Below are 24122 nucleotides of genomic sequence, written 5' to 3'. Positions count from 1 at the left end.
CATCATTTCTTAACTTCAACAGTGAAGAGAAACTCAGTTCAATGGCTTGACGTGGGAGAACTGTCATTTCTCAAAAGCTTCTTCTGTTAAGTGGTTCAGTATGTTCCCTGTTTGTTGACTCATCACTATGAGGTAGCTGTAATTGCCCCCACGATTTTTATTTATTTATTTAGGTGATGAGGATGGGACCCAGGGCCTTGTGCATGCTAAGCCAGCACTCTACCACTGAGCTACACCCCCAGCCTTTGTCCTCACTTACTTACTTACTTACTTACTTTATTTATTTATTTATTTATTTATTTTCTGTACAAAAACAACCTTTATTGACAATTTGGGTTCTGGGGTGAGGGAGGCCCCTTTCCCCACTGTGTCCCCACTTTATAGATGAGGAAAATGACAGACCAGACCATGTTACCAAGGCTTCTTAAAAAATGGAATCAAGTTATTTATGTTTACTATGCTCTATGAAAGAAAGCAGAGTGTATAGTACATTTTATTAGTAGTTCTGCCTTAAGAAAAAGTTTTAAATTTTAAAACTAAAACAACCTAAATAGCCATCTAAGTAAATGAGAATACCTGTCATTGCCGTCATTTTAAATTCTAAACACCAAGAGTAACCCAAAACAAAGCTCATGACATAACATTAAGTATAAAAACAAGATGACAAGTATAAACCTTAGCTGAAGGAAATACCCTAAGCTGTTAAGAGCAGTAATTTCTAAAAGGTGAGGTGTGATTTTAGTATTTAGAAAAACAGTAAAGTATATAATTTTCTCCTTTATTATATACTTTTCTATATATTTCAGTTTTTACAATAAACATAATTTTATTAAGGAAAGGAAAAGTTTGGTGCTTTGAAAGATCACTACATAGAAAGCTTCAACACTGTAAAAAACCAAGAAAACAAAAAAACTTATTTCCAGAAAATTCTGAATGGAACAAAATAAGAGGTAAAAACAAAACAACAGGCAACCTTCTTCCACTGCCAAGGAGTCTCTCATTCTAATGCAGCTGATTCATTTCAAGGAGATACTGGACCCATGATCTGAGAGCTGAGATACACAAAATATGGTTCCAAGTCTCTTAGCTTCCAGATGAAAACAAAAGCAATTTATTGTCATATATTATCATGACTTAGTATCTGCTGGAATTTTTTCTTGCTGATTAGTTCTGTCGAAACTCTAATACATCAGCTCACGTAAAGATTAAAACTATTTCCCCCAAACAAAAGAGAGGCATGGTGTTTCTCCCTCTCCCCACTTATTGTTGGATTTATTCATCCTTCTAAGTTGTTTTGGGACAGTTCAGCTCTATTTAACTTCTGGTAGGTACTAGTCAAACTCATTCTTCTTAGATGCTGGTTTTGAGTTCACAAAGGATGATAGCCCAGTTAAACTGCAATAGAGGAGTATTGCTGGGGTGTAGCTTAGTGGTACTATGCTTGCCTAGGTAGCATGCAGGAAGCCTGGGTTCCATGCCAGCACCTCATCAAAAAAAAAAATCATCCCCCATAATACATTATACTAATGATTATGGACTAAATACCATTAACTCCACTCTTTCCCTCCTTTCCTTTAGGAAGGCATTGAGAGAGCAGCTTATTTATATCTTGCATTTTAGTCTTATATGTAAATCTGTAGCTGCAGTTTATATGGTTGTTTCTACATTAAGGATGGGTCTGAATATGAACTTTGGATAATACCCTGAATTTATTTTTCTTCTCAATTTTCAGGAAAATCTTACCGTGAATTATAATAGATACTTTGGAAAAACAGGGAGGGGGAAACATCTCTTACCAGAACCAACCAACCAACCATTCAGTAGAATGAGCACCATTCTATTGATTTTTTTTTTTTAAATTGAACCCAGGGCCTTGTACATGCAAGGCAAGCACTCTACCAACTGAGCTATATCCCCAGCCCTTGATCATTCTTTTACAGTTAACTTTCATAAATTGATTGAGAGGTGTAAATGTAAATGAGTTACAAGATCAAAAAATTCCCCCCATTTTTATTTACTGGCATAATGAGGAAAAAATGGTACATTACAAATCTGCGTTTGTATTATAAAGGCTAAAAAATTCCAAAAATCTTTAGAGAACATTGCAAAATGATTCACCATACTTTCCCTCTATAGTAAACTTTTGAGAGAATTTAACAGTCTACATTTAAAGAATATTTATTTCATTGGCAAAGTGCTTTTTATGGTGTTTTATTCCATCCACTATAAAACCCTGTGAGCTAACTGTCATTATCTTATTTTTACAGTCCAGGAATTGAGGCTCAAAGAGATTAAGGAAGTGGCTCTTCAAAGGTCTTACAGCGTTTTCTACTTAACCAGTTTGGTTCTTGTGTAGCCTCTCAGAGCATGCATGTCATGTGAAGATAACATGGCTTATAGGAAATCATAGTATTTCTTTGGAAAATGTATTTTTATTAGGGTCCCTGGTTCCACAAGTTATTTGTTCTGATATCAACATGAATGGTTTCAGCTAAGAAATAAACTCCTGGTTTTATGCTTTAAAAAATGGGATATATGATGCTTGCTAATGGGATAAAGTTAAAAAAATGGACCCAACTACTGATTATCTATCTGTCTACATCAGTGGTTGGTAAACTGTGTCCCATTGGCCAGATTCCCTCAACTACCTGTTTTTATAAGTAAGGTTTTATTGGTTTTATATCATGGTCATTCATTTATAGATTGCCTATATCTGTTTTAGCTCTTCAGAGGCAAGAGCTGAGCAGTTGTAACAGGGACCATGGCCTATAAAGCCTAAAATATTTATTCTCTGTAAATACTTTACAGAAAAATTTCCTGACCCCTGATGTACATGATACTGGAAAACTACCTTGAATGATTAAAAAAAGGTTTTTTTTTTTGTGTGTGTGGGTGTGCATGCATGTGCTGGGTATAAAACCCAGGGCCTTGAACATGCTAACAGGCATTCTACCTGAGCAGCAGTCATACATTGAATAATTTTTGTTGAAAGTATCTAATTTGGGGCTTTATTTAGATACTTCTTAAGCAAAACAGACTACCAAAACATATTTGGAGTAATTAGATAAGTCTTGTGGAATTCCAAGAATACAGCAGTAGTTCATTTCTGCTTAGTTTTCTTACCCAGTAGTGGCAAAAGATCTTGGGGCCATTAACATATTTATTAAACACCTAGATTGTATAAAAGTGTGCTAAGACAATGTATTACCTGGGAAAAGCAGTGGATTGTGATAAAGTCTCTCTTGGCTTTAGAGTCACTTCATTATTTCATTCTGGTACCTTCTATTTCCATTGATTGATGAATGAAGTTTTATTTTGTCCACAACTCTATAAATGCTTCCCATTTCACACAGCCCCCTCCTCAGCCTTAAGAGAATTCCATTCTCCTCCTAACTGAATCCTCAATTCATTAATTTAGCTCTCAGCATGTATTGGTATTTTGATTGCTTATTGTTTTGATTTTTAAAAACTCTATAAACTTGGGCGGGGATACAGCTCACAGCTCAGTTGGTAGAGTGCTTCCCTGACATGCACAAAGCCCCAGCACCACCAAAAAAAAAAAAAAAAAAAAAAAAAACAAACTCTAAACTTAATTTTGTTATGTAAGTAAAGCATATTTGTTGTTGAAATGACAAAAAAGCAGAAAACAGATATGTACAGTAAACAAAACAAAACTTCTAAAGAGAATAATTCTTAATGTTTTTGTTGTAAGTTCTTACTAATATTTTTATGGTGAATGCTTGTAAACTCTCAAGGTAAACAAGCCCTGATTTTCAGTGTTTTCAGATTTCCACAATGTGTTTATCCCCATCAAATGTGATTAAGCTACTAGTTGTTTAACAACTGGCTTACAAAATTCCTATTTAACAGTAAGTGCTCTTGAGTCAGTATGAAGCAGCTCAAACATGCCATTGTGTGTTTGTGTGTGTAATTTGTATGTATTTATATATGTGTATAATTTTCTTTTTTAAAAATGTAATTTTCTCTATATATTCTGTTGCCATTTGTTTCTTTTATTTACTAAGTATTTTAATTTTTACTTCTTTATTTACTTATTTTTGATGCTGGGGATGAAACCCAGGCCTTGAGCATCCTAGGGTGTTCAACTACTGAGCTATATCCCCAGCCCAGCATTTTTTTTTAATGTCAATAGATGCATTTCTAAACCACCAGTTTTAAGCACTACATAATATTGCATTGAATAGATATATTGTGATTTATTTAATTACTCTTTCATTTTGAAGACCTTGAGAGTATTCATGCAATTTTGCTATTACAAATAATGCTGATTCAAATTCTTGTAGTAGACTTTCTAAGTGAGAAAATATATAAGAAAATATTCTATGAGCTAAAACTACTGTATAAATGTTAGTAGTTTCAATTACTTATCCTTATTCAATATCCCATTGCTCCATTTAGATAATGAGCACCTCTCAATGAGGCAGGGGTACATCCAACTATTTTTTGCATTCCCTGTAGCACTGAGTAAAGTGCATCTTCACTCTTCATATATTTGAGGGGGAAAAATGCCTATTGGTTTATTCTATCTTCCAATCTATATTGTTGTCAATGGTCTGGCAGTGTGTAGTGGCTAAAGTGGCTAGGCCTCATTCAGTCCCCAGTCACATATTTGTGTTTGGGACCAGCTGGGCTCAAACTCATGACCTGAACTTGGTTATAATTATTTTCAGCTGAACAAACTGGCACATGCTATTTTGTATGTTTTCATGTAATATATTGAAGTAACCTTGATCCCACTGCACAAAATGTACTAGATAAACCTCCCCCCCCCACAGTACTGCACTCCTTCTTTCTCCCAGAAACAAGGAGCAAAGGTAATAATCACAAAATATGTTCACTTTGTACTCACCAGAAAAGCTCCTGCATTTCCTACCTTGCATCAATGACTTTATTTTATTATTTCAAATTATAAATGTATTCTCATTGCCATAGTTGCCTCAGGGTGAGAGTATAAAGTTAACAACATTCAATAAAGTAGATGAAGCTATAAAATCTTCTAGCAGCATTATAAGGTTGTTATGAAAGTACATGTTTCAAGGGGAAAAAAAAGCCTTCAACAATTTTTAAACCTAAGGCCATGAATGTTTTTCCTATTCCTAGGGATAACCCATTTTCCCTGCCTTTTATTATGGAAAATTTCAAACATATAGAAGAAAACTTGATTTCTCCTGTGAACACCCAAGTACCCACCACCTAGACTTCACGATTAACATTTTGTTTCACACTTTTAGCCATCCCTGTCTGTCTCTCAATGTGAGTGTATGTGTGTGTGTGTGTGTGTGTGTGTGTGTGTGTGTACTTAAATCACAGGCATTAGTACTCTTCCCCTTTTCAGCAGCCATATCATTACCTAAAGAGGAAATCAAGTTTAAAAGCCAGATATTCTCATTCTGGAAATGTTATTGGTTAAGACTTTGTCCCTAGAGCAGACTTGGAATTCTATAAGACATATCTGGCAAGCCACTGGGCATGATTGGCTTTAGCCCTGCCATGCAAGGGCTTATGAGGACAATGAGATAGGTAACATATTGTGGTCTTCCAGTGAAATGCTAGATGGCAAGCTTTCCTGAGCTGGGCAATTGCCCAACTATACTTTCTGCTTTAACTAGAACGGTTTGGGGAATCTATTATAGGGAGTGTGTGTGTGTGTGTGTGTGTGTGTGTGTGTGTGTGTGTGTGTGTGTTATTGCCATCTTTCACAGCAAAGTAGCTATCTTTTCTGCTTTATAATTGAGAGAAAAGGCTCAGAGGATAAGTTATTTGCCCAGGGCTGCACAGCTGATGTGTCAATAGGGAAAATTGAATATTTTTTTGTGACTTGAGCCTGATCCACTTGCCATTCTCTAGTAAGTTTCCTTTCCTCTGTGGTCTTTGGTGTCACCCCTCAATTTGTTTTTTTTTAATTACTTTAATTTTTATTTTTTTTAAAGAGAGAGAGTGGGAGAGAGAGAGAGAGAGAGAGAGAGAGAGAGAGAGAGAGAGGGGAGAGAGAGAGAGAGAATTTTTTAATATTTATTTTTTAGTTCTCGGCAGACACACATCTTTGTTTGTATGTGGTACTGAGGATCGAACCAGGGCCGCACGCATGCCAGGCGAGCACGCTACCGTTTGAGCCACATCCTCAGCCCTCACCCCTCAATTTGGTTCTTACTCAATTCCCATTGGCCTGCAGGAGGGCCTGAAGAGGACCAAGTACTTAGAACTGGTCCTTGGAGGGGATAACTTAGAGGGATGATTATAGTCCAAAATAGCCAAGTCAAGGCTTTGAGAACCAGAACAATTGGAAGCAGGATGACTGAGAAAGGAGAATCCTGCCCATCTGTAATTATTATGACTTGCTGATTTGTTTTCAGGTGTTTTGAAGTCTTCTGCATCTACTGTCAGTCAGGCCACAGTGAAGAACCTTATGTCAGCATCACCAAGAAGCGGCAGATGCCAAAAAATGGCTTCTCAGAGGAGATTGAGAAGGAGGTGGGCCAGGCAGAAGGCAAGCTATTTACCCACCGCTCTGCATTTAGCCGGGCTTCAGTGATCCAGGCTTTTCTGGGCTCCGCCCCCCAACTGACCCTGCAGCTGTATATAAGCGTCTTGGAGCAGACCATCACTGTTGGAAGAGGTATGTATATTTTTTTATTTCTCTTTGCACTTGGGGCTCCAAATGGGAGACAAAAACATGCTGTTTATTTTGTTTCAAGTGAAAGTCATTCGTACATGCTTTTAATCCTGAGTCTGTGTTCTACTTACTAAGCTCAAAGTTTAGTGAATTAAAATGATAACATTGAATTTGCTTAGGAATCTGCATTTTGGACAAGGTTCAAAGGGGAAGAAAGCTTATCTATGCTCCAACTGTGGATCAACTGAGTGACTCAAAGATGGGGGACTAGAATCCATTGAAGCCCCATTCATTCACATGTCTTATTGCTCCCATGTTGTTTTTTTGTTGTTGTTGTTGTTAGTTTGTTTTTGTTTTTGTTTTGTACTGAGGATTTAACTCAGGAGTGCTCTAGTATTAAGCTATATCCCAAGCCCTTTTATTTATTATTATGAGACTGAGTCTTACTAAGTCGCTGAGGCTGACCTTGAACTTGTGATCCTCCTGCCTCAGTCTCTTGGGTTGCTGGGATTACAGGCTTGTGCCACTGTGCCCAGCTTCATATGTCTTAATGCTGGCTGTTGTTGGGGATCTTGGGTCACCTCCATTTGATCTCACTATGTAGTTGAAGTTGGGCTTCCTCACAGCATGGTGGCTGCTTCCAGGGATAGTTTCTTCATAGTGAGAAAAGGCTTGGGCCAGATAGAAGCCATGTGGCCTTCTGTGATCCAGCCTTGGGAGACACGGACTATCACTTGTGCAGCCTTCTCTGTTGAAGCAGTCACAGAGTCAGGTGACTTTCCTTTTAAGGAAAGGGGAGGGAAGTAAACTCTTGTTAGGGAATTGATCATGAGAGACCAAAAATACCACTGTGACCATTTTTAGAAATGACAGTTTGCCTTTAGAAAAGACAGAGGATGGTCCTCTTGGAATTTCATCTCTGTCTTTCAATGATAGCTCTAAATTAGCTGAGATGGTTGATTGTGATATATTTTTTAAAAATTCTTGGGCTGGGGATGTGGCTCAAGCGGTAGCGCGCTTGCCTGGTATGCGTGCGGCCCGGGTTGGATCCTCAGCACCACATACCAACAAAGATGTTGTGTCCGCCGATAACTAAAAAATAAATATTAAAAAATTCTCTCTCTCTCTCTCTCTCTCCCTCTCTCTCCTCTCTCACTCTATCTAAAAAAAAAATTCTGATTTCAGCATTTTCTTAAATGTATATTTTTTCAACTAAAAGTTTTGTGGTGCATGGTGGAATCAAGGCCACTATCCTGTCTTCTTGAAGTTCTGATAGGTATTTTAGGAGCTTTTGCTTTTAAGTGAACACAGTTTTCTATCTTTGGGCTATTCTCACATCATAAAATTAACGGCAGATTTTTAGCTAATTCAGGTTTCCCACAAACCTCTATTTATATTGGACACAAATGAAAAACCTTCAAATGAGAGGGCAAATAACCCTTCCTATACATTAATATTATATATAAAAGAAAAATGGGTACTACAGACATGCAAATGGTTTCAAAGCTTTTAGTTGAAAAAATATACATTTAAGAAAATGCTGAAATCAGAATTTTTTTTTCTTTTTTTAAAGAGAGAGAGAGAGAGCGGGCGAGAGAAAATGTTAATGTATTTTTTTTTTTTTTAGCTTTCGGCGGACACAACATCTTTGTTTGTATGTGGTGCTGAGGATCAAACCCGGGCCGCACGCATGCCAGGCGAGCGCACTACTGCTTGAGCCACATCCCCAGCCCCTGAAATCAGAATTTTTTAAAAAAAATACTCTTATTTGTTTCACTCCGTTCAGTTTTATCTTCTTTTTGCCTGTATTTTAAATGGGATGGTAAATGTCTTAATTCATGGTGGTGTCATATGATACTTACATGTCAGAGGGATCTTCCTTACCACAGGTTACCTGACTATGACTCTTAAGATATGAGTCAGGGGCTGGGGTTGTGGCTCAGCGGTAGAGCACTCGCCTAGCACATGCAAGGCCCTGGGTTCGATCCTCAGCACCACATAAAAATAAATAAGTGAAATAAAGATATTGTGTCCAGCTACAACTAAAAAATAAATATTTTTTTAAAAAGATATAGGTCAGGATCTTAAGTAGTGGTCTTGAACCACAACCCCTGGTAGACAGTAGGTACTGAATAAGTATAGCAGTATCTTTAATCTCTAAGGACTTATAACTGAAATGGGTCATGACTAAGGTATATTTTCTGAGTACAGTATACCCCTTTCCCAGTTTATTGCTTTTCCAAGTGGGAAGGAACATAGTGAAAAATCAGATGTAGTGATAACCTGATGATTTTTATAAGCAGATCCATTTTTTCTCAAGTTTTTGATAGTGAAGACTGCCTTATGGGCCTAATCAGGGCACTGCCTGTTTTTGTAAATAAAATTTTATATGGAACACAGCTATCCTTTTTCATGTGTATACTGTCTCTGGCTGTTTTGGGGCTACAGTGTCATAGAGATGAATAGTTACAGCAGAAGCATATGGTCCACAAAGCCTAAAATATTTATTGTCTAGCTCCTTACAGAAAATGTTTGCTAACCCTTGTGGTTTTTCAGACAGAATTTCGTTCAGGAAAATAAAATCTATCTTCTAAATATCCCTTGTCAGTATCACAAGAGATATCTGTGAGATATCCCAAGAGGTTGGAAAAAAATATATGTCCTCTGAGAGTTAAATGATAAATCAGTTAGACCTGAAAAGAGGAAGTAGGCATGAGCTTGTTAAATAGACAAATGGCTGCCATCTATGCAACCCAAATCACTACTTTAATGTATCTGAGGAAGGAATCCCTCACCCAGAAGGGGCAAGGCCCTTATAAATGGAATGTGGGCTAGGATGTGTCACAGGCAAATTTTGGAACTGTCTATCATATGTTTGGGAATACATTTGGTACATGGAACAAACACCTGATTATAGGTTAAACAACCCAGTGTTGATTTGGCTCATGTAACAAGAAATTGGAGGTGTGTAATTGCTGGCATTATTTCAGCAGTGGAGAAGTTGATGTTCCCTGCAGATCCATTGGCCTTTGTCTTGGGTTGTTACTATGTTTGCAACCATCATAGCTGCATTCAAGATAGGAAGAAGGGCTGAGGAGGGAGGAGCAGATGACTTTCTCCTTTTATTACCAAGTATAACTTTCCCAGAAATTTCCCTGGTGGAATTTACTTTAGGTATCATTGACCAGAAGTGATCATAAGGTCACCTGATTGAGAGAGATGCTTGGAAAATCAGGCATAGGAATGATAGCCACCAATGTTTTAAACCAGTGTATTAAAGTTTGGATATGAGATGTCTCCCAAAAAGTTCACATGGCAAAGCAGGAGTGTTCAGAGGTGAGGTGATTAGATTTTAAAAGCTATAACTTAATTGATAGATTAGTCCATTTGATGGATTAATAATTTGAATGTATTACTAGGTAGTAACTATGGGGGGTGTGGCTTCAGGAAGTATGTCACTGGGGGGGGGGTCACCCTTGGGGATTATATTTTGTCCCTGGCTCCTTTCTTTCCCTCGCTGCTTCCTGCTGCCTTGAATTGAGCAACTTTCCTCCATCCATACCCTTCATCCATGATATTCTGCCTTACCTCAGGCCATAGCAGAGGAGTCAGCTGACAATGGACTGGACCTCTGAAACCATGAGCTGAAAACAAACTTTTCTTCCTCCAAGTTGTTCTTGTCAGGTATTTTGGTCACAGTTACAAAAAGCTAGTAGCAGTATTCTTCATAATCTCGTAAAGATGATTAGAATTACTTGGAGCCTTGTTAAATATATAGATTACCAGAACTCATCTCTGGAAACTGACTTGTTGGGTATGGGTTGGGAGATGGAGGCCCAGGGTATATCTTTTTATTTTCTCTTTTGTTTTTTAACAGTGAATCCAAGTGATCCTATTATCAGAGAAGTTTGGGGACATTGGATTAGGTTACTCATGATGTCCTGGGGTTGGGTTTCACTTAGAACAAAACTGTGTTTTCTTAAAAGACAATAGGAGGGATGAATATTGAATAGACAGAAAACAGTATCTGCCATGCCATCTAAATGTGTTCTAGACCAATAGAAATATCTGTCCTCTTGACAGGAGAGGTACCTGGAGTCCATCAGAACCTGATTCCATTCAGGATTCAAATTCTATTACCTTCTACTCTCTAACTCTGTGCTCCTGAGCAAACAATGATGAATTTGGCCTTGGAAGGGTTTGGTAAGAAAAATAAGCAGAGTTGCTTTTTTAATATTATAATATTTATATAATATAAAGTTTTAAATTAGACCATTTTTTCGTGTACAATTTAGTAACTTTTAGTATAGTCACAGTGTTGTTGGGCCATCATCACCACTATCTATTTATAGAACATTTTCATTATGCCAAAAAGAAATCCCTACCCATTAATAGTCACTCCTCATTTCCTGTGCCCCTAGACTCTGGCAACCACTAATCTACTTTCTGTCTCTGTGGATTTGCCTGTTGTGTGTATTTCATATAAAAGTTTTCTTTTTCAGTGTGAACAAATAATAAACACCATATTTATGAGTTTCAGCCTAGGGTGAGTTTAGCCATCCTGAGACACTGTGAATTTAGTCAGTTCTTACCAGAGGCTTGATGAAGTCACCGAACCTTGGAAAATGTGTTGGGCTGAAGCCCAGGTAAAGAGAACAAGGTTGTTCTGCTCTTGGAAGGTCCCTACAGTCTGCCATTTGGCCTGCCTGGACTTGACAGTGCCCTTCTCTCTCCCATTTTAGGTGGTAATGTTGATCTTCATAATGACTTGCTTTGTGCCGGGCAGTGTGATGAACATCATAGCATTTCATTTTCCATGTCCCTGTGAGGTGGAAAATATTTTCTTCATCTTTCTAAAGAGGGAAATTACATTCATGGTCCAGCAGAGAAGCCAGGATTTGAAGTTAGATTTGTGTTGTTTCATTTATGGATGCAGTGAGTTTTTATTGAGTATGTTCTGCATTTCAGACCCTGTGCTGGTCTCTGAGGATAAAGTGGTGAATAAGGTGGGCAGGCCCTATCATCTTAGAATAGGATAAATAGACATGAAACAATGAATCATGTATTCATTTTGTTGCAGATAAATCCTGCAAAGTGTGAGGGGGAGATTGGGGGAATCTAACTAAGCCTGGGAGATGAGATTTCCCATTTCCATGCATTTCCAGAACATAGGTTTATATTAAAGCTGGCACATAAAGCGGATAAGGCAGGTGAGAAAAAAACAGGAAAAAGCATGCCAGGATTTCAAGCTTTGTCCCAAAGGCAATGGGAGGGCACTGACGAGCATTCAGCAACACAGTGTCATGATCAGATTTACTTTTAGAAACTGATTACTCTGGAAAATGGATTGGAAGAGAGTGAAAGGAGAAACAGGAAGACCAGTAAGTGGGCTGCTATGGTTGCCAAGGTGACAGTCATAATGGCTTAGAGTGGAATAGTCAGACTGACTTATTGGAGCAATATTAAGAATGTGGATGTGGAATGACCATGGTAATTAATTAGATATGAAGGTGAGGCAGAGGAGATGCTGAGTGGTTCCCAGGTTCCTGACATGAGCAGTTGCAGTCATGGACCCCCGTTTGTAGTGGTGGAGTACTTTGTAGAAGGAGCAGACTTTTTTTTTTATTGGTTGTTCAAAACATTACAAAGCTCTTGACATATCATATTTCATACATTAGATTCAAGTGGGTTATGAACTCCCATTTTTATCCCAAATACAGATTGCAGAATCACATCAATTACACATCCACATTTGTGCATAATGCCATATTAGTGACTGTTGTATTCTGCTACCTTTCCTATCCTCTACTATCCCCCCTCCCCTCCCCTCCCATCTTCTCTCTCTACCCCATCTACTGTAATTCATTTCTCTCCTTGTTTATTTTCCCCTTCCCCTCACAACCTCTTATATGTAATTTTGTATAACAATGAGGGTCTCCCTCCATTTCCATGCATTTTCCCTTTTGTCTCCCTTTCCCTCCCACCTCATGTCTCTGTTTAATGTTAATCTTTTTTTCTTGCTCTTCCTCCCTGCTCTATTCTTAGTTGCTCTCATTATATCAAAGAAGACATTTGGCATTTGTTTTTTAGGGATTGGCTGGCTTCACTTAGCATAATCTGCTCTAGTGCCATCCATTTCCCTGCAAATTCCACAATTTTATCATTTTTTAGTGCTGCGTAATACTCCATGGTGTATAAATGCCACATTTTTTTATCCATTCATCTATTGAAGGGCATCTGGGTTGGTTCCACAGTCTAGCTATTGTGAATTGTGCTGCTAAGAACATCCATGTGGCAGTATCCCTGTAGTGCGCTCTTTTAAGGTCTTCAGGGAATAGTCCGAGAAGGGCAATAGCTGGGTCAAATGGTGGTTGAAGGAGCAGACTTGTGTAGTATGTTTTTGCTTTCAGATGAAGATTTTTTTTAAAGATGTGACTTAAATCAAAATGTACTTATTAATATATTAATATATTCCATATAAACAACATCATCAATCTCACAAGGAAGACCTAACCTGTCAATGGTTATGTATTTCACAGAGCAACATAGAACCATTGGGGGCCAAATACATGTGCTTCCCCAAGGAGCAGCTGGGCCTGGTGCTCAGGTGGTTCCTGGATGACACGGCCACTGGCTGTGACAACCACCCCCTGCTGCCCCTTGGGGAGAGACAGGAGAGTGCCACGCAGAGGAAGGGGATGGGAGGAAATGGACATGCCAGGCAGGCCACACTCTGGTTTCCTCTGTGCTCCCTGTGCCTGGTGCTGACTCAGCCTCTCTGCCTCTGTGGAAGCAGAAGCACCTGGCTTGGCCTTTGGCTAATGCCCAGGAGCAGCCTGAAGATGAAGGAAACAGTGTCAGGGTTGTGCTTAGGGCTCCTTGGACGCTGTGCATGTAGAAACCCAAGAAGCCTTTAGTGCCACATAATGCCCGCAGGTCCTCACACTTATAGCAACCTCATGGTCAGGACATCTACCCCACAAAGCTGTGATTCCACATAGAGCCTTGAAGCACTCCTTGGCCAAGTTCATCTCTTCCTGCGCTGCTCATGCAAGTAGCAAGCAGGCCTCTCCCCAGAGACTGCAGGTGGAGGGTCCCCTTCAGCTGATCACATGGTAGAGACACCATTGCCCCTCTCTTCCCTGCAGTGAAACATCTCAGTGTCCAGGGCCTGGATTTCTCCTAGTCCCATATCCTTCTGTGGAGAGTGAGTGCCTCTAAGATGGGCAATGTTAAGGGGTACTCATTATACTCAGATCTTGCTATGTTGGTTAGATATCTCTCTGATGCTTAGAAGCTATTTATTTGACTTATGGCTTTGGCTCCTTATTATATCCCAAAACAGCTCCTTAGGTATTTCTCAGGACAGCATTGCAGAGGAATTCATTCAGGTCAGGAGAAATCATAGTGAGTGGATTAACCATGTCATATGAATGGTTTAATGTGGTCAGGTGATCACCTTACAGTCCACACAGTAGTTGACACCAGTGGTCAGTGTGACTCTTGTAAGGAACCTAGCTCTTTCAGACTCTGAATGGTATTTAAAGGGGTTTGGACGTGGATGTGTAACCAATGTGAATCTGCAATCTGTATACGTAGTAAAAATGGGAGTTCATAACCCACTTGAATCAAATGTATGAAATATGATATGTCATGAGCTTTGTAATGTTTTGAACAACCAATTAAAAAAAAATAAAGGGGTTTGGAGGTTGAACCTGAATGAGCCCTTGCTGGCAAGCCTTCTGCAGAGTCAAGGGGCCTGGGAAGATCATCAGGGACACTACTGTCCCTTTATGTATTATGCTCAGTTGTGATTGTGGTGTTCACAGGAAACATGGGGACTCTGACCGGCATGGCAGCATGCTAATCCAGAACTCAGCCAAATGCCCCTTCCATGTGTGTAAGAAAACTTAAGCTTGCAAAGAAAAGGGGGTGCAGAGAGAACTGTTGCCCTTGGGAAGGCATGAGCCCACCTAAGTTTAGGCCTTTTATGCCTTTTTGAAAGATGAGTGAGGGAACATGAGGAAAGGTTCCCTGTAGCTTGGGCCCTGTGGAGAGGACACCATTGGTGACCAGTACCCTTTTGGGAGAGGGAACACTGAAATCTGAGAGAGAAGAAGAAAGCTGCTAATCAGGTCTGTGGTCACATTGTTGTCAGGGTCTGCCAGGGTATGGCATGGTTCCACATAGCAGAAAACATCATTTTAGGTATTTTAGGACCTTGTGAGATAGGTTCTCATTTCTGTTACCAAGGAGGCATTCTGAAATATAGTCCTGGGGACAAGAACTTGGTGGTTATTAGTTCATATGGAATATTTGAAGCAACATATGTGGATGATGTCTTCTACACTGAAGTTCTCAAGATCAGGATTAAGTATCTTTTTTTTTTTTTTACTTCACAACCCCTAGGACAAAATAGATTTTAAATAATTTCTTAAATAAACCATCTGCTTTTAAAAGAAAAAATATCACCTCTGAGCATAGATGAGCACAAGAATCTAGCTTGGGGGGAACTTGGAGAGTAGCACTGGCTTGGTATTGGCATGAACTTAAGGCCTAGAATCTAGGCTGGCTTCCCACCCAAATCATTCTTTTTGGGAGCAGAGGTGTTTTAAAGTCCCTTGGTCTCTGATTCTGAATGTGACAGATCCTGCAGGATGTGGCCAAAGGGAAATGGTCTGCCTCTTTAGAAAGGGCCTGTTGTGGCCAAAATGGGATTGACGATAAATGGATCCTTTTACTCACCTGTAATACATTCCTTCCTAAAGTGCACATTACAAAGTGGCAGCTTATGTCTGCAAATAGGTTGCTAGGTTTACACAGACAACATAAAAGAAAATTAATAAACTATTAATATTAAAAAATAAGGACTTCTGCCAGACATGGTGGTGCACATTTGTAATTCCAACAGTTCAGGAGGCTGAGGCAGGAAGATTACAAGTTCAAAGCCAGCCTCAGCAATTTAGTGAGACCCTATGCAACTGAGTGAAACCCTGTCTCAAAATAAAAATTAAAAACAACTGGTGATGTCGCTCAGTGGTTAAGCACCCCTGGGTTCAATCCCTGATACCAAAATAAAATAAAAATAAAAGTAAAGTAAAAGGGCTTAGAATGTGGTTCAGTGGTTAAATGCCTCTGAGTTTAATCCCTTATACCAAAAAAAAGAGAACTTTTTACATGAAAGTCTTGATTCCTAGCCTCTCTTAAAATCTAAATGAACCTATACTTGTTTATAATCATATAGAAATGAGCAGCTGTTGCCCCAATAAGACTGGGCCTTTGATTTGCCAAAGTCCTCACTCCTCCCTAGAGTCCCATATCTGACTCATTTCACTTAGCAACTTTCTGTCCACTATAGGTACTTGAGTTTATTACTCCCACAATAAATTAATTCTAGGTCTACAATCCTCAGGCTGATTGATCTTATTTAATCTTATTTAATTTAATGAGTAGTATATTACAATGCTTCTCCAACTATCTTTCATATAGGGTTGGCATTAGAAAATTTTCTTGTTTTCATGTTCTAGTTCTTTGTGAACTAACATCTGGTCATATTAATAGGATTCAGCTCACTTTTGACTTGTCACTTAACACTGGACTGATATATATCCTGTTCAAGAATATGAACCCACTCATTTAAATTTTGTGACAAAGCCAGATTAGATTGCAGTAAAGATTCCTCTGTGCCAATTCTCAGTTTCCAACCTGTAACAAACAGTTCATTGACCAGTATCAGTCAAAAAATGACAGTTTGAATGGATTGGGATAATTCCTTTGTTTTATTGTATTCTTCTGAGTATGATTTTAGTTTGTTTGTTTGTTTTTTGTACTGGGAATGATCCCAGGGACTCTTCACCACTGAGCTTTATCCCCAGTCCCTTTTAGTTTTTATTTTGTGACAGGGTCTCACTAAGTTGTACAGGATCTCAATAAGTTGCCTATTCTGGTCTCAAACTTGTGATCCTCCAGCCTTAGCCTCCCAAGTCACTAGGATTACAGGTGTGTACCACTGTGCCTGGCATATGAGTATAAATTTAAATCTGAAGAAAGGTAGTGAATAGGACCTTATTTTGTATCATTTTTCCTTCTGAGTCTTCCTGAACACCAAAGAGTCATCCTTTTTACATTTGGAACTTTAGAATAACACTGATGAAAATGTCACTAAATTTCTGTTAAAGCAAAAGCTATTAAGGAAACCAATTAGCAACAAGGGGGCAGGTTAACTACTGTGATTATGAGACATTTGAGTTCTAAAATGAGGATGAAAAGAATGCAACAACTCACCTGTGGAAGGGACTTTTCATGACACCTGCTGGCAAGATAGTGAAAGGAGAAGGAGGAGGACTGGGTTCTGGTCTCTCTCAGTGCATTTTACAGTATGAGGGGCCTATCAGTTTCCATAAAATGAAGTTGAAAAATTATTTCAGCTGGGCATTGTGGCACACATCTGTAAATCCCAGAGACTTGGAAGGCTGAGGCAGGAGGATAGTAAGTTCGAGGCCAGCCTGAGCAATTTAGCAAGACCTTGTCTCAAGATAAAAAATAAAAAGGGCTGGGGATGTAGCTCATTGGTAGAGCACCCCTGGGCTCAATCATCAGTACTGCAAATAATGATAATGGTTGATAATAATTGCGATAATAATAATAATGTAATTTCAGAGGTCCGACTGACGTATATGATTACCAGACTATGTTTTTTTCCTAGGAAAAGATCTTTATTGAAAATGGGTAAATGGTGTTCAGAGGACAAGGTTCTTTTTTAAGATCTCCATTTATCAACTGAGGCCCAGAGACTGGTGATCAGCTTGGTGAAGGTCATATGGCAAGTGGGTGGCACAGTGGGAACAAGAGCCTGGCCTTCCTACCTATTGTTGAGGCTCCTTATCCTGAAAAGGGCCTTTAGATAGAAACTGTTTGATGTCTCTGCTGGAGAGACAAAGCTCTTTAATATGGATGTGTTAGGGTCCCTTGAATTTTTAGAAAAGCATATCACAACTCACTTTCAAGAGTTTTCATGTGTTTATTTAGGCAGGGGTGGGGAGGAGAAAAGGACTGGTTTGGACTTTGTAAACATAGCTCTTGTTCTGCTGGATTTTATGTTAACTTTGTCAAGTAAGTTGTTCTGGAAATTCTGACCCTGACTAGTGACTTAGTGTTAGTTGGTTATGTGATAACATGAGGAGCTTGTGCCTAATAGCCTTTTCTCAGAACTGTCTGGGGTCTTGTCCTATTTCATAGGCTCTGAGACAATCTTTCTTGGTTGAAGACAAAAATCTATAGCCTGTAGCTAATAGTAGGCCCTTAGGGAAGCATCAGCATGCATTAAAAACTAGGTGAGATGACAGAAACTTATAATGCCTGTGGTTCACCAATGACTTGTGACAGTTTTCACAAGAGAACAGTCTTGAGGGAGTGTGTGACCAACATAATAAAACTGAAGGGAAATTTTTTTTGTGACATGCAAAGTAAGATAATAAAACTAAAGCAAAAACATTTTAAACAAATTATATAAGCATAATTATTTAGTCTATTTTTGAAGAAGTGTAGATTCTAGATAACTATATTTTAATAAAGCTTCAAAGAAATATTTAATGTGCATCTTCAATTAAAAATCACTGGTGAGGCCAGGCACAGTGGTGCACACCTATAATCCCAGTGGCTTGGGAGGCTGAGGCAGGAGGATCATGAGTTCAAAGCCAGCCTCAGCAACAGCAAGGCGCTAAGCAACTCAGTGAGACCCTGTCTCTAAATAAAATACAAAATAGGGTTGGGGATGTGGCTCAGTAGTCGAGTGCCCCTGAGTTCAATCCCTTATACCAAAAACAAACAAACAAACAAAAATACTCGTGAGGCTGGGGATGTAGTTCAGTGCTATAAGTGCATACCTAGCATGCTCAAGAACCTGGGTTACATACCCCACTACCAATAAATAAATAAATATCACTGGTAGAAGGTGTTGATAAAATTTAAGAAGGAGGGTTGGGGTTGTGGCTCAGTAGTAGTAGGTTTGTCTACCATGTGTGAGGCAATGGGTTCCCTCCTCAATACCACATAAAAATAAATAAAATAAAATAAAGTTATTATGTTCATCTACAACTAAAATATTTTTTTTAAATTTAAGAAGGAAAATTGTGACCAAATATTTTTAGAAATATACTGATGGTGACTGATATCACTGTAATTTTGTTGCCTAATATCATGAGGGAAAGCACCAAAAGGACCCTGATAATTAAAAATATATAATGGTAGTTAGGGGCACTGACAAATCCCTAGGAACTTCCCATACAACCTAGAACATTTTTTTTTTCCTGTGGTGCTAGGGTTTGAACCCAGGGCCTTGTGCATGTGAAACAAGCACTCTGCCAGCTGAGCTATATCCCCAGCCCCAACTAGAACTTTTGAAATATAGTTGTCCCTCACTACCCAAGAGGGATTGGTTCCGGGATTCCTGCAGATGCCCAAATTGGGGGATGCTCAATCCCTTCTATAAAATGGTATTATATTGTATGTAACGTGTGCATATCCTTTCCCTATACTTTTTCTTTCTGGAGATAGGTCTTGCTATGTTGTCCAGTCTGGGCTCCAATTCTTAAACTCAAGTGATCCTCCTGCCTGCCTCAGCCTCCCAGGTAGCTGGGTCTACAGGCATGTACCACCACACCTGGCCCTTCCCTATATTTTAAATTATCTCTAGATGATTTATCACATGTAGTACATGTAGATGCTTGGTAAATAGTTGTTATCCTGGATTGTTTATGGAGTAATTACAAAAAAGAGTTTGTATGTATTCAGAACAGTTTTTTTCTAATGTTTTCAATGTGCATTTGGTCAAATCACAGTTGCAGAATACAAAGATAGAGAGGGCTTCTGTATTTACATTAATAATATTCCTGTTCAAATTATTCTAGGGAAGGCTGAGCACCTCCTTCGCTTTGCCTTTTTCCCATGCAACTCATCAATACTAACACAGAAAATGAAGCTAATTTTTCTGACATCACTTACAAGGTGAACAAACGATTCTAAAGAACAAATCTTTTTATTTCCAAGATTTCTCTGGAAAATCTCCAACACAATTTTAAGTGCAAAATATATTATGATGTAGGGAAATATTAGCAATTAAAAGTGGAGTAAATTATATTATATGCATTTATGAATATATCAAAATGAACTCCACTATTATATATAATTATAATGCACTAATAAAAACATTTAAAGAGATATTGTAATGTTTTAATTTTATTTCTTTTTTTTAAATTTGATTTTGGAAGGCAAAAATAGAAAGGCTGCCAGGAGATTTGAGAATTAAGATAGGATCATGAGCCAGGTGCATTGGCACCCACCTATAATCCCAGCAGCTCAGGAGGCTGAGGCAGGAGGATTTGAGTTCAAATCCAGCTTCAGCAATGGCAAGGTGCTAAGCAACTCAGTGAGACCTTGTCTTTAAATAAAATACTAAATAGGGCTGGGGATGTGGCTCATTGTTGAGTGCCCCTGAGTTTAATCCCTGGTACCAAAAAAAAAAAAAGATAGGATCATGAGCCAGGCATGATGGCACATGCCTATAATCCCAGTGACTCAGGAGGCTGAGGCAGGAGGATTGCAAATTCAAGGACAGCCTCAGAAATTTAGCAGGACCCTTAGCAATGTAGAGAGATCCTATCTGGAGATAAAAATAAATAAAAAAAATAAAAAGGACTGAGGATGTAGCTCAGTGGTAAAGCATTCCTGGGTTCAGTCCCCAGTACCAAAATTTAAAATTAAAAATAAAAATAGGGTCATGGATGCCTAAGTATAGTAAATGAATCTTTATATTTGTAGATTGGCTACCTATTAATTAATGTGACAATACAGTATTTAGATAAACATACAAAAGCTCTTAGTATCCTCATAAATGTAGAATTTGTGTTTCTTTTATTTGAAAAAGAATGATTATTTGCTTGATAATGTCATGGGAAAAAGGGTCTATTATAGGTTGGATATCTGGTGTCCCCCAAAAGCTCCTGTGTGAGACAGTGCAAGAATGTTCAGAAGTGAAATGATCAGGTTATGAGAGTCTTAATATAATCAGCGGATTAATCCATTGATGTGGATTAACTGGGCGGTAGCTATAGGCAGGTAGGGTATAGCTGGAAGAAATAGGTCTCTGGGTACATGTCTTTGGGGTTCCCATTTTGTCCTTGGTGAGCAGAGCTCTCTATTTCCTTTCTGTTTTCTACATCCTGAGCTGCTTTCTTCAGCCATGCTCTTCTACCATGATGTTCCGTATCATCTGGGGCCCTGACCTATGGAGTCTGTCAAACATGGACTGGGCCTTTGAAACCATGAGCCAAAATAAACTTTTCCTCCTCTAAATTGTTCTGGTTAGGTCTTTTACTCACAGTGACACAAAAGCTGACTAAAATGGTATCATTGTGATCATATCTGGAATCTCTGTTATTGGGGCAGGATTACATAGGTAATGTGGTAGACTGGATAATGCCCTCCCAAAAATATTTAGTTTCTAACCCTGGAACCTGTTAATATTCCTTTATATGGCAAAAGAAAATTTGAAGGTAAAGAGATTGTGATGAGGTTACCTAGATGAGCCCTTAAGATTGCAGAGGCAGAAGACAGTGCAAAGACCGAAGCACTGTGAGGCACTGACATGGCCACTATCAGCACTGCCATCTTGTGGGAGCAAAACCAACACCTGGCTTGGAGCAGCCACCACTGAGGACTCTGGCCAGTGTCACTTCCACCACCCACAAGGATGGGGAATATCTTTGCAAACCTCTTCAGGGGTCTTTTTGGCAAAAAAGAAATGTGTATGATGGGCCTGGATGCTGCAGGGAAGATGACTCCTCTATACAAACTGAAGCTGGGCTAAATTGTGACCACCATTCCCACCGTAGCTTTCAATGTAGAGACCATTGAGGACAAGAACATCAGCTTCACTGTGTGGGACATGGGTGGCCCAAAGATTTGGCACCACTACTTCCAGAACACCAAGCCTTGATCTTTGTGATGGAGAACATGTGAACAGGCCTGTGAGGAGCTTGTGAGGATGCGAGCCAAAGATGAGCTCTGGGTCACCATCCTCTTAATGTTTGCCAGCAAGCAGGACCTCTCAAATGTCATGAATGTGGCCAAAATCACAGACAAGCTGGGGCTGCACTCACTATGTCATAGAACTGTACATTCAGGCCACCTGTGCCACCAGTGGGGACAGGATCTATGAAAGACTGGACTGGCTGTCCAATCAGCTCCAGAACCAGAAGTGAACCAGAATCCCCAACCCCCTCACTTCCTCCTCTCCACCCTCACTTTCCTCTCATGTGGCAAATGTGGTCCTGAGTGGCAGAAGTTGTCTCTATGAGTTGGTCAGTGTGCATTGCACTGTGCAGTACATGTGTAGACACAGCCTGCAGCCAGGTTTTACTTAATGTAAAGAGTTTCTTTTTCCACTTAGGCTATTTCTGGTACTCCTAATCAATATTACTCTTTTTTTATTGTAAAAAGAGAACTCATTGTCAATACTGAGAAAGGGATTTAGGCATGTGGGCATCTGGCCTCCTGGGCTGTAGGTTGGTGTTGGGATCCATTTGGTAGATGGTTTTTAATCCAAACTGTACAGCCTGAATGCGAGTCCAGCAGGTCAGCCATTCCCCTCTGGGAACACAGGATGTTGACACAAACCACTATCAACTGCATAGTCACAATAGAGACCCATGATTCACCTGTCTTTGGGTCACCTACATTCCAGAGCATTGTGTTGTACTTGTACTCACATGGTCACCTGAGGGTGGGCTGAGAGGTCCATTGCAGGGGACACAGGCCCAGATGTACCCTTGGTTGGCATATGGCCAGAGCGGCAGCCCATGTTCCCAGCATCTGCTCACTCTTGCATCCACTCAGCATGATAGCAGATCTGGGTCTCGCCTTTGCAAGTGCGTGGAAGCTAGGAGTGTTGGTCCACTCCAGACCCACAGGCCCCGGAGCACCCCAACCTCCATATGTGAAGTAGCCTCCTCCCTCAGCCCACAAGGGTCGAATATGCCATCAAAAAAGATGACTGCTACTTTTTTTTCTTTTTTCTTTTTCTTTTCTTTTTTTTTTTTTTTTTTTTTTTTTTTGTGGTGCTGGGAATGGAACCGAGGGCCTTGTGCATGAGAGGCAAGTACTCTACCAACTGAGCTACATCCCCAGCCCTTTTGTATTTTGATAAACACTGAAGAGACTGGAGCTGTTAAATTTTCTTGTGGAAACCTCAGAACTGATTTATTTGGTGTCATAGAACCTCTTAATGCTTTCAATACATGATTAATAATCAACTATTTTGTATATTTGTTTTCAGTTTTCATTTTGACAAGCACTATAATTATAGCTATTAGAATAAAGTCTCTTAACTATTTAAAAAAAGAAGAAGATGCTACACTGCTGTCTTTGAAGATGGAAGAGGGGGCCTAGAGCCAAGGAATGAAGCTGTTGAAACTGAAAAAGGCAAGGAAATTGGATTCTGCCCCAGAGGCCCTGGGAGAAGCATGGTCCTATTGATACCTTCATTCTAGCCCAGTGAAACTGATCTGGGACTTCTTCCAGAAGTGTAAGAGAATAAATGTGCGCTGTTCTAAGCCACCAAATGTGTGGTAATTTGTCACAGCAGTCATAGGAAACCAGTACAGATAAAGAGTGATCTTATACCACCTCTTATTAAGAGAACAGACCAATACTTCACCTCCATGGATGGCAAATCAAATTTTAGGTTTGTTTCAATGCAATATTTGATCCTAAAGGACTGACAAGCTTGTGTGTATATGTGTGCATGTACATGGTACTAGGGATTTAATCCAGGGGTACTTTACCACTCAGCTACCCCCAGCTTTTTCTTATTTTTATTTTGAGACACCATCTCACTAAGTTGTTGAGGCTCACCTTGAATTTGCGATCGTCCTGCCTTAGCCTCCCTAGTCACTGGGATTATAGCTGTGCACCACTGTGGCCAGCCCCACAAACTGTTTGATGGTCTAACAAATAAACTCATTAAAACTGAGCCATATTTGGCAAAAAAAAAAAAAAATAACATAAACTTGTGCTCCTTTTCAGTTTCTCTTTCTGCAGAATTTCTGTAGCTTTCTTTGTTCGTTCAGGTTTTGTCCTCCACTGTTCTTTGTCTTTCCCATACTAAAGTTACAATTCATTGTACTTTAGTCTTAATATCTTAAGATTCCTAATAGAATTCCACTCATGTATCTTAATTTTTAAGTAGTCACTTGTCCTAGAAGGAAATTAGGAAATGGCCAATTTTGAAATTCTGTCATTACAGCAGACTAGCAGATCTCATGGATACACCTAACACAGCTTTATGCAGCTACATACTTCCCTTATTTGGTTTCATAAAATGGCAAAAATGAACATACTCATTTACAGACCCAAAGACAGAACCTCTTTGTACATGTACAAATAAGAAGCAAAAGTATATAAACTTATATTATGCTTACTAATTAATTTT

At 39.2% G+C, this 24122-nt stretch overlaps 1 protein-coding gene and 1 pseudogene across 2 annotated transcripts in view; both read left to right on the top strand.

Moving 5' to 3' along the window:
* Positions 1 to 24122, top strand: part of Xk (X-linked Kx blood group antigen, Kell and VPS13A binding protein) — a 57154-nt gene that overhangs the window by 2272 nt on the left and 30760 nt on the right. For both annotated transcript variants that reach the window (XM_026387578.2, XM_026387579.2), the window contains exon 2: positions 6375 to 6637. In XM_026387578.2, the coding sequence (XP_026243363.1) occupies positions 6375 to 6637 (263 nt within the window). The remainder of the gene's footprint in view (positions 1 to 6374; positions 6638 to 24122) is intronic.
* LOC113181884 (ADP-ribosylation factor 1-like) lies at positions 21384 to 21894 on the top strand (annotated as a pseudogene).

Source organism: Urocitellus parryii, chromosome X (assembly GCF_045843805.1).
Source record: "Urocitellus parryii isolate mUroPar1 chromosome X, mUroPar1.hap1, whole genome shotgun sequence".
NCBI classification, from domain to species: Eukaryota; Metazoa; Chordata; class Mammalia; order Rodentia; family Sciuridae; genus Urocitellus; species Urocitellus parryii.
This window is presented reverse-complemented; position numbering and strand designations above follow the sequence as displayed.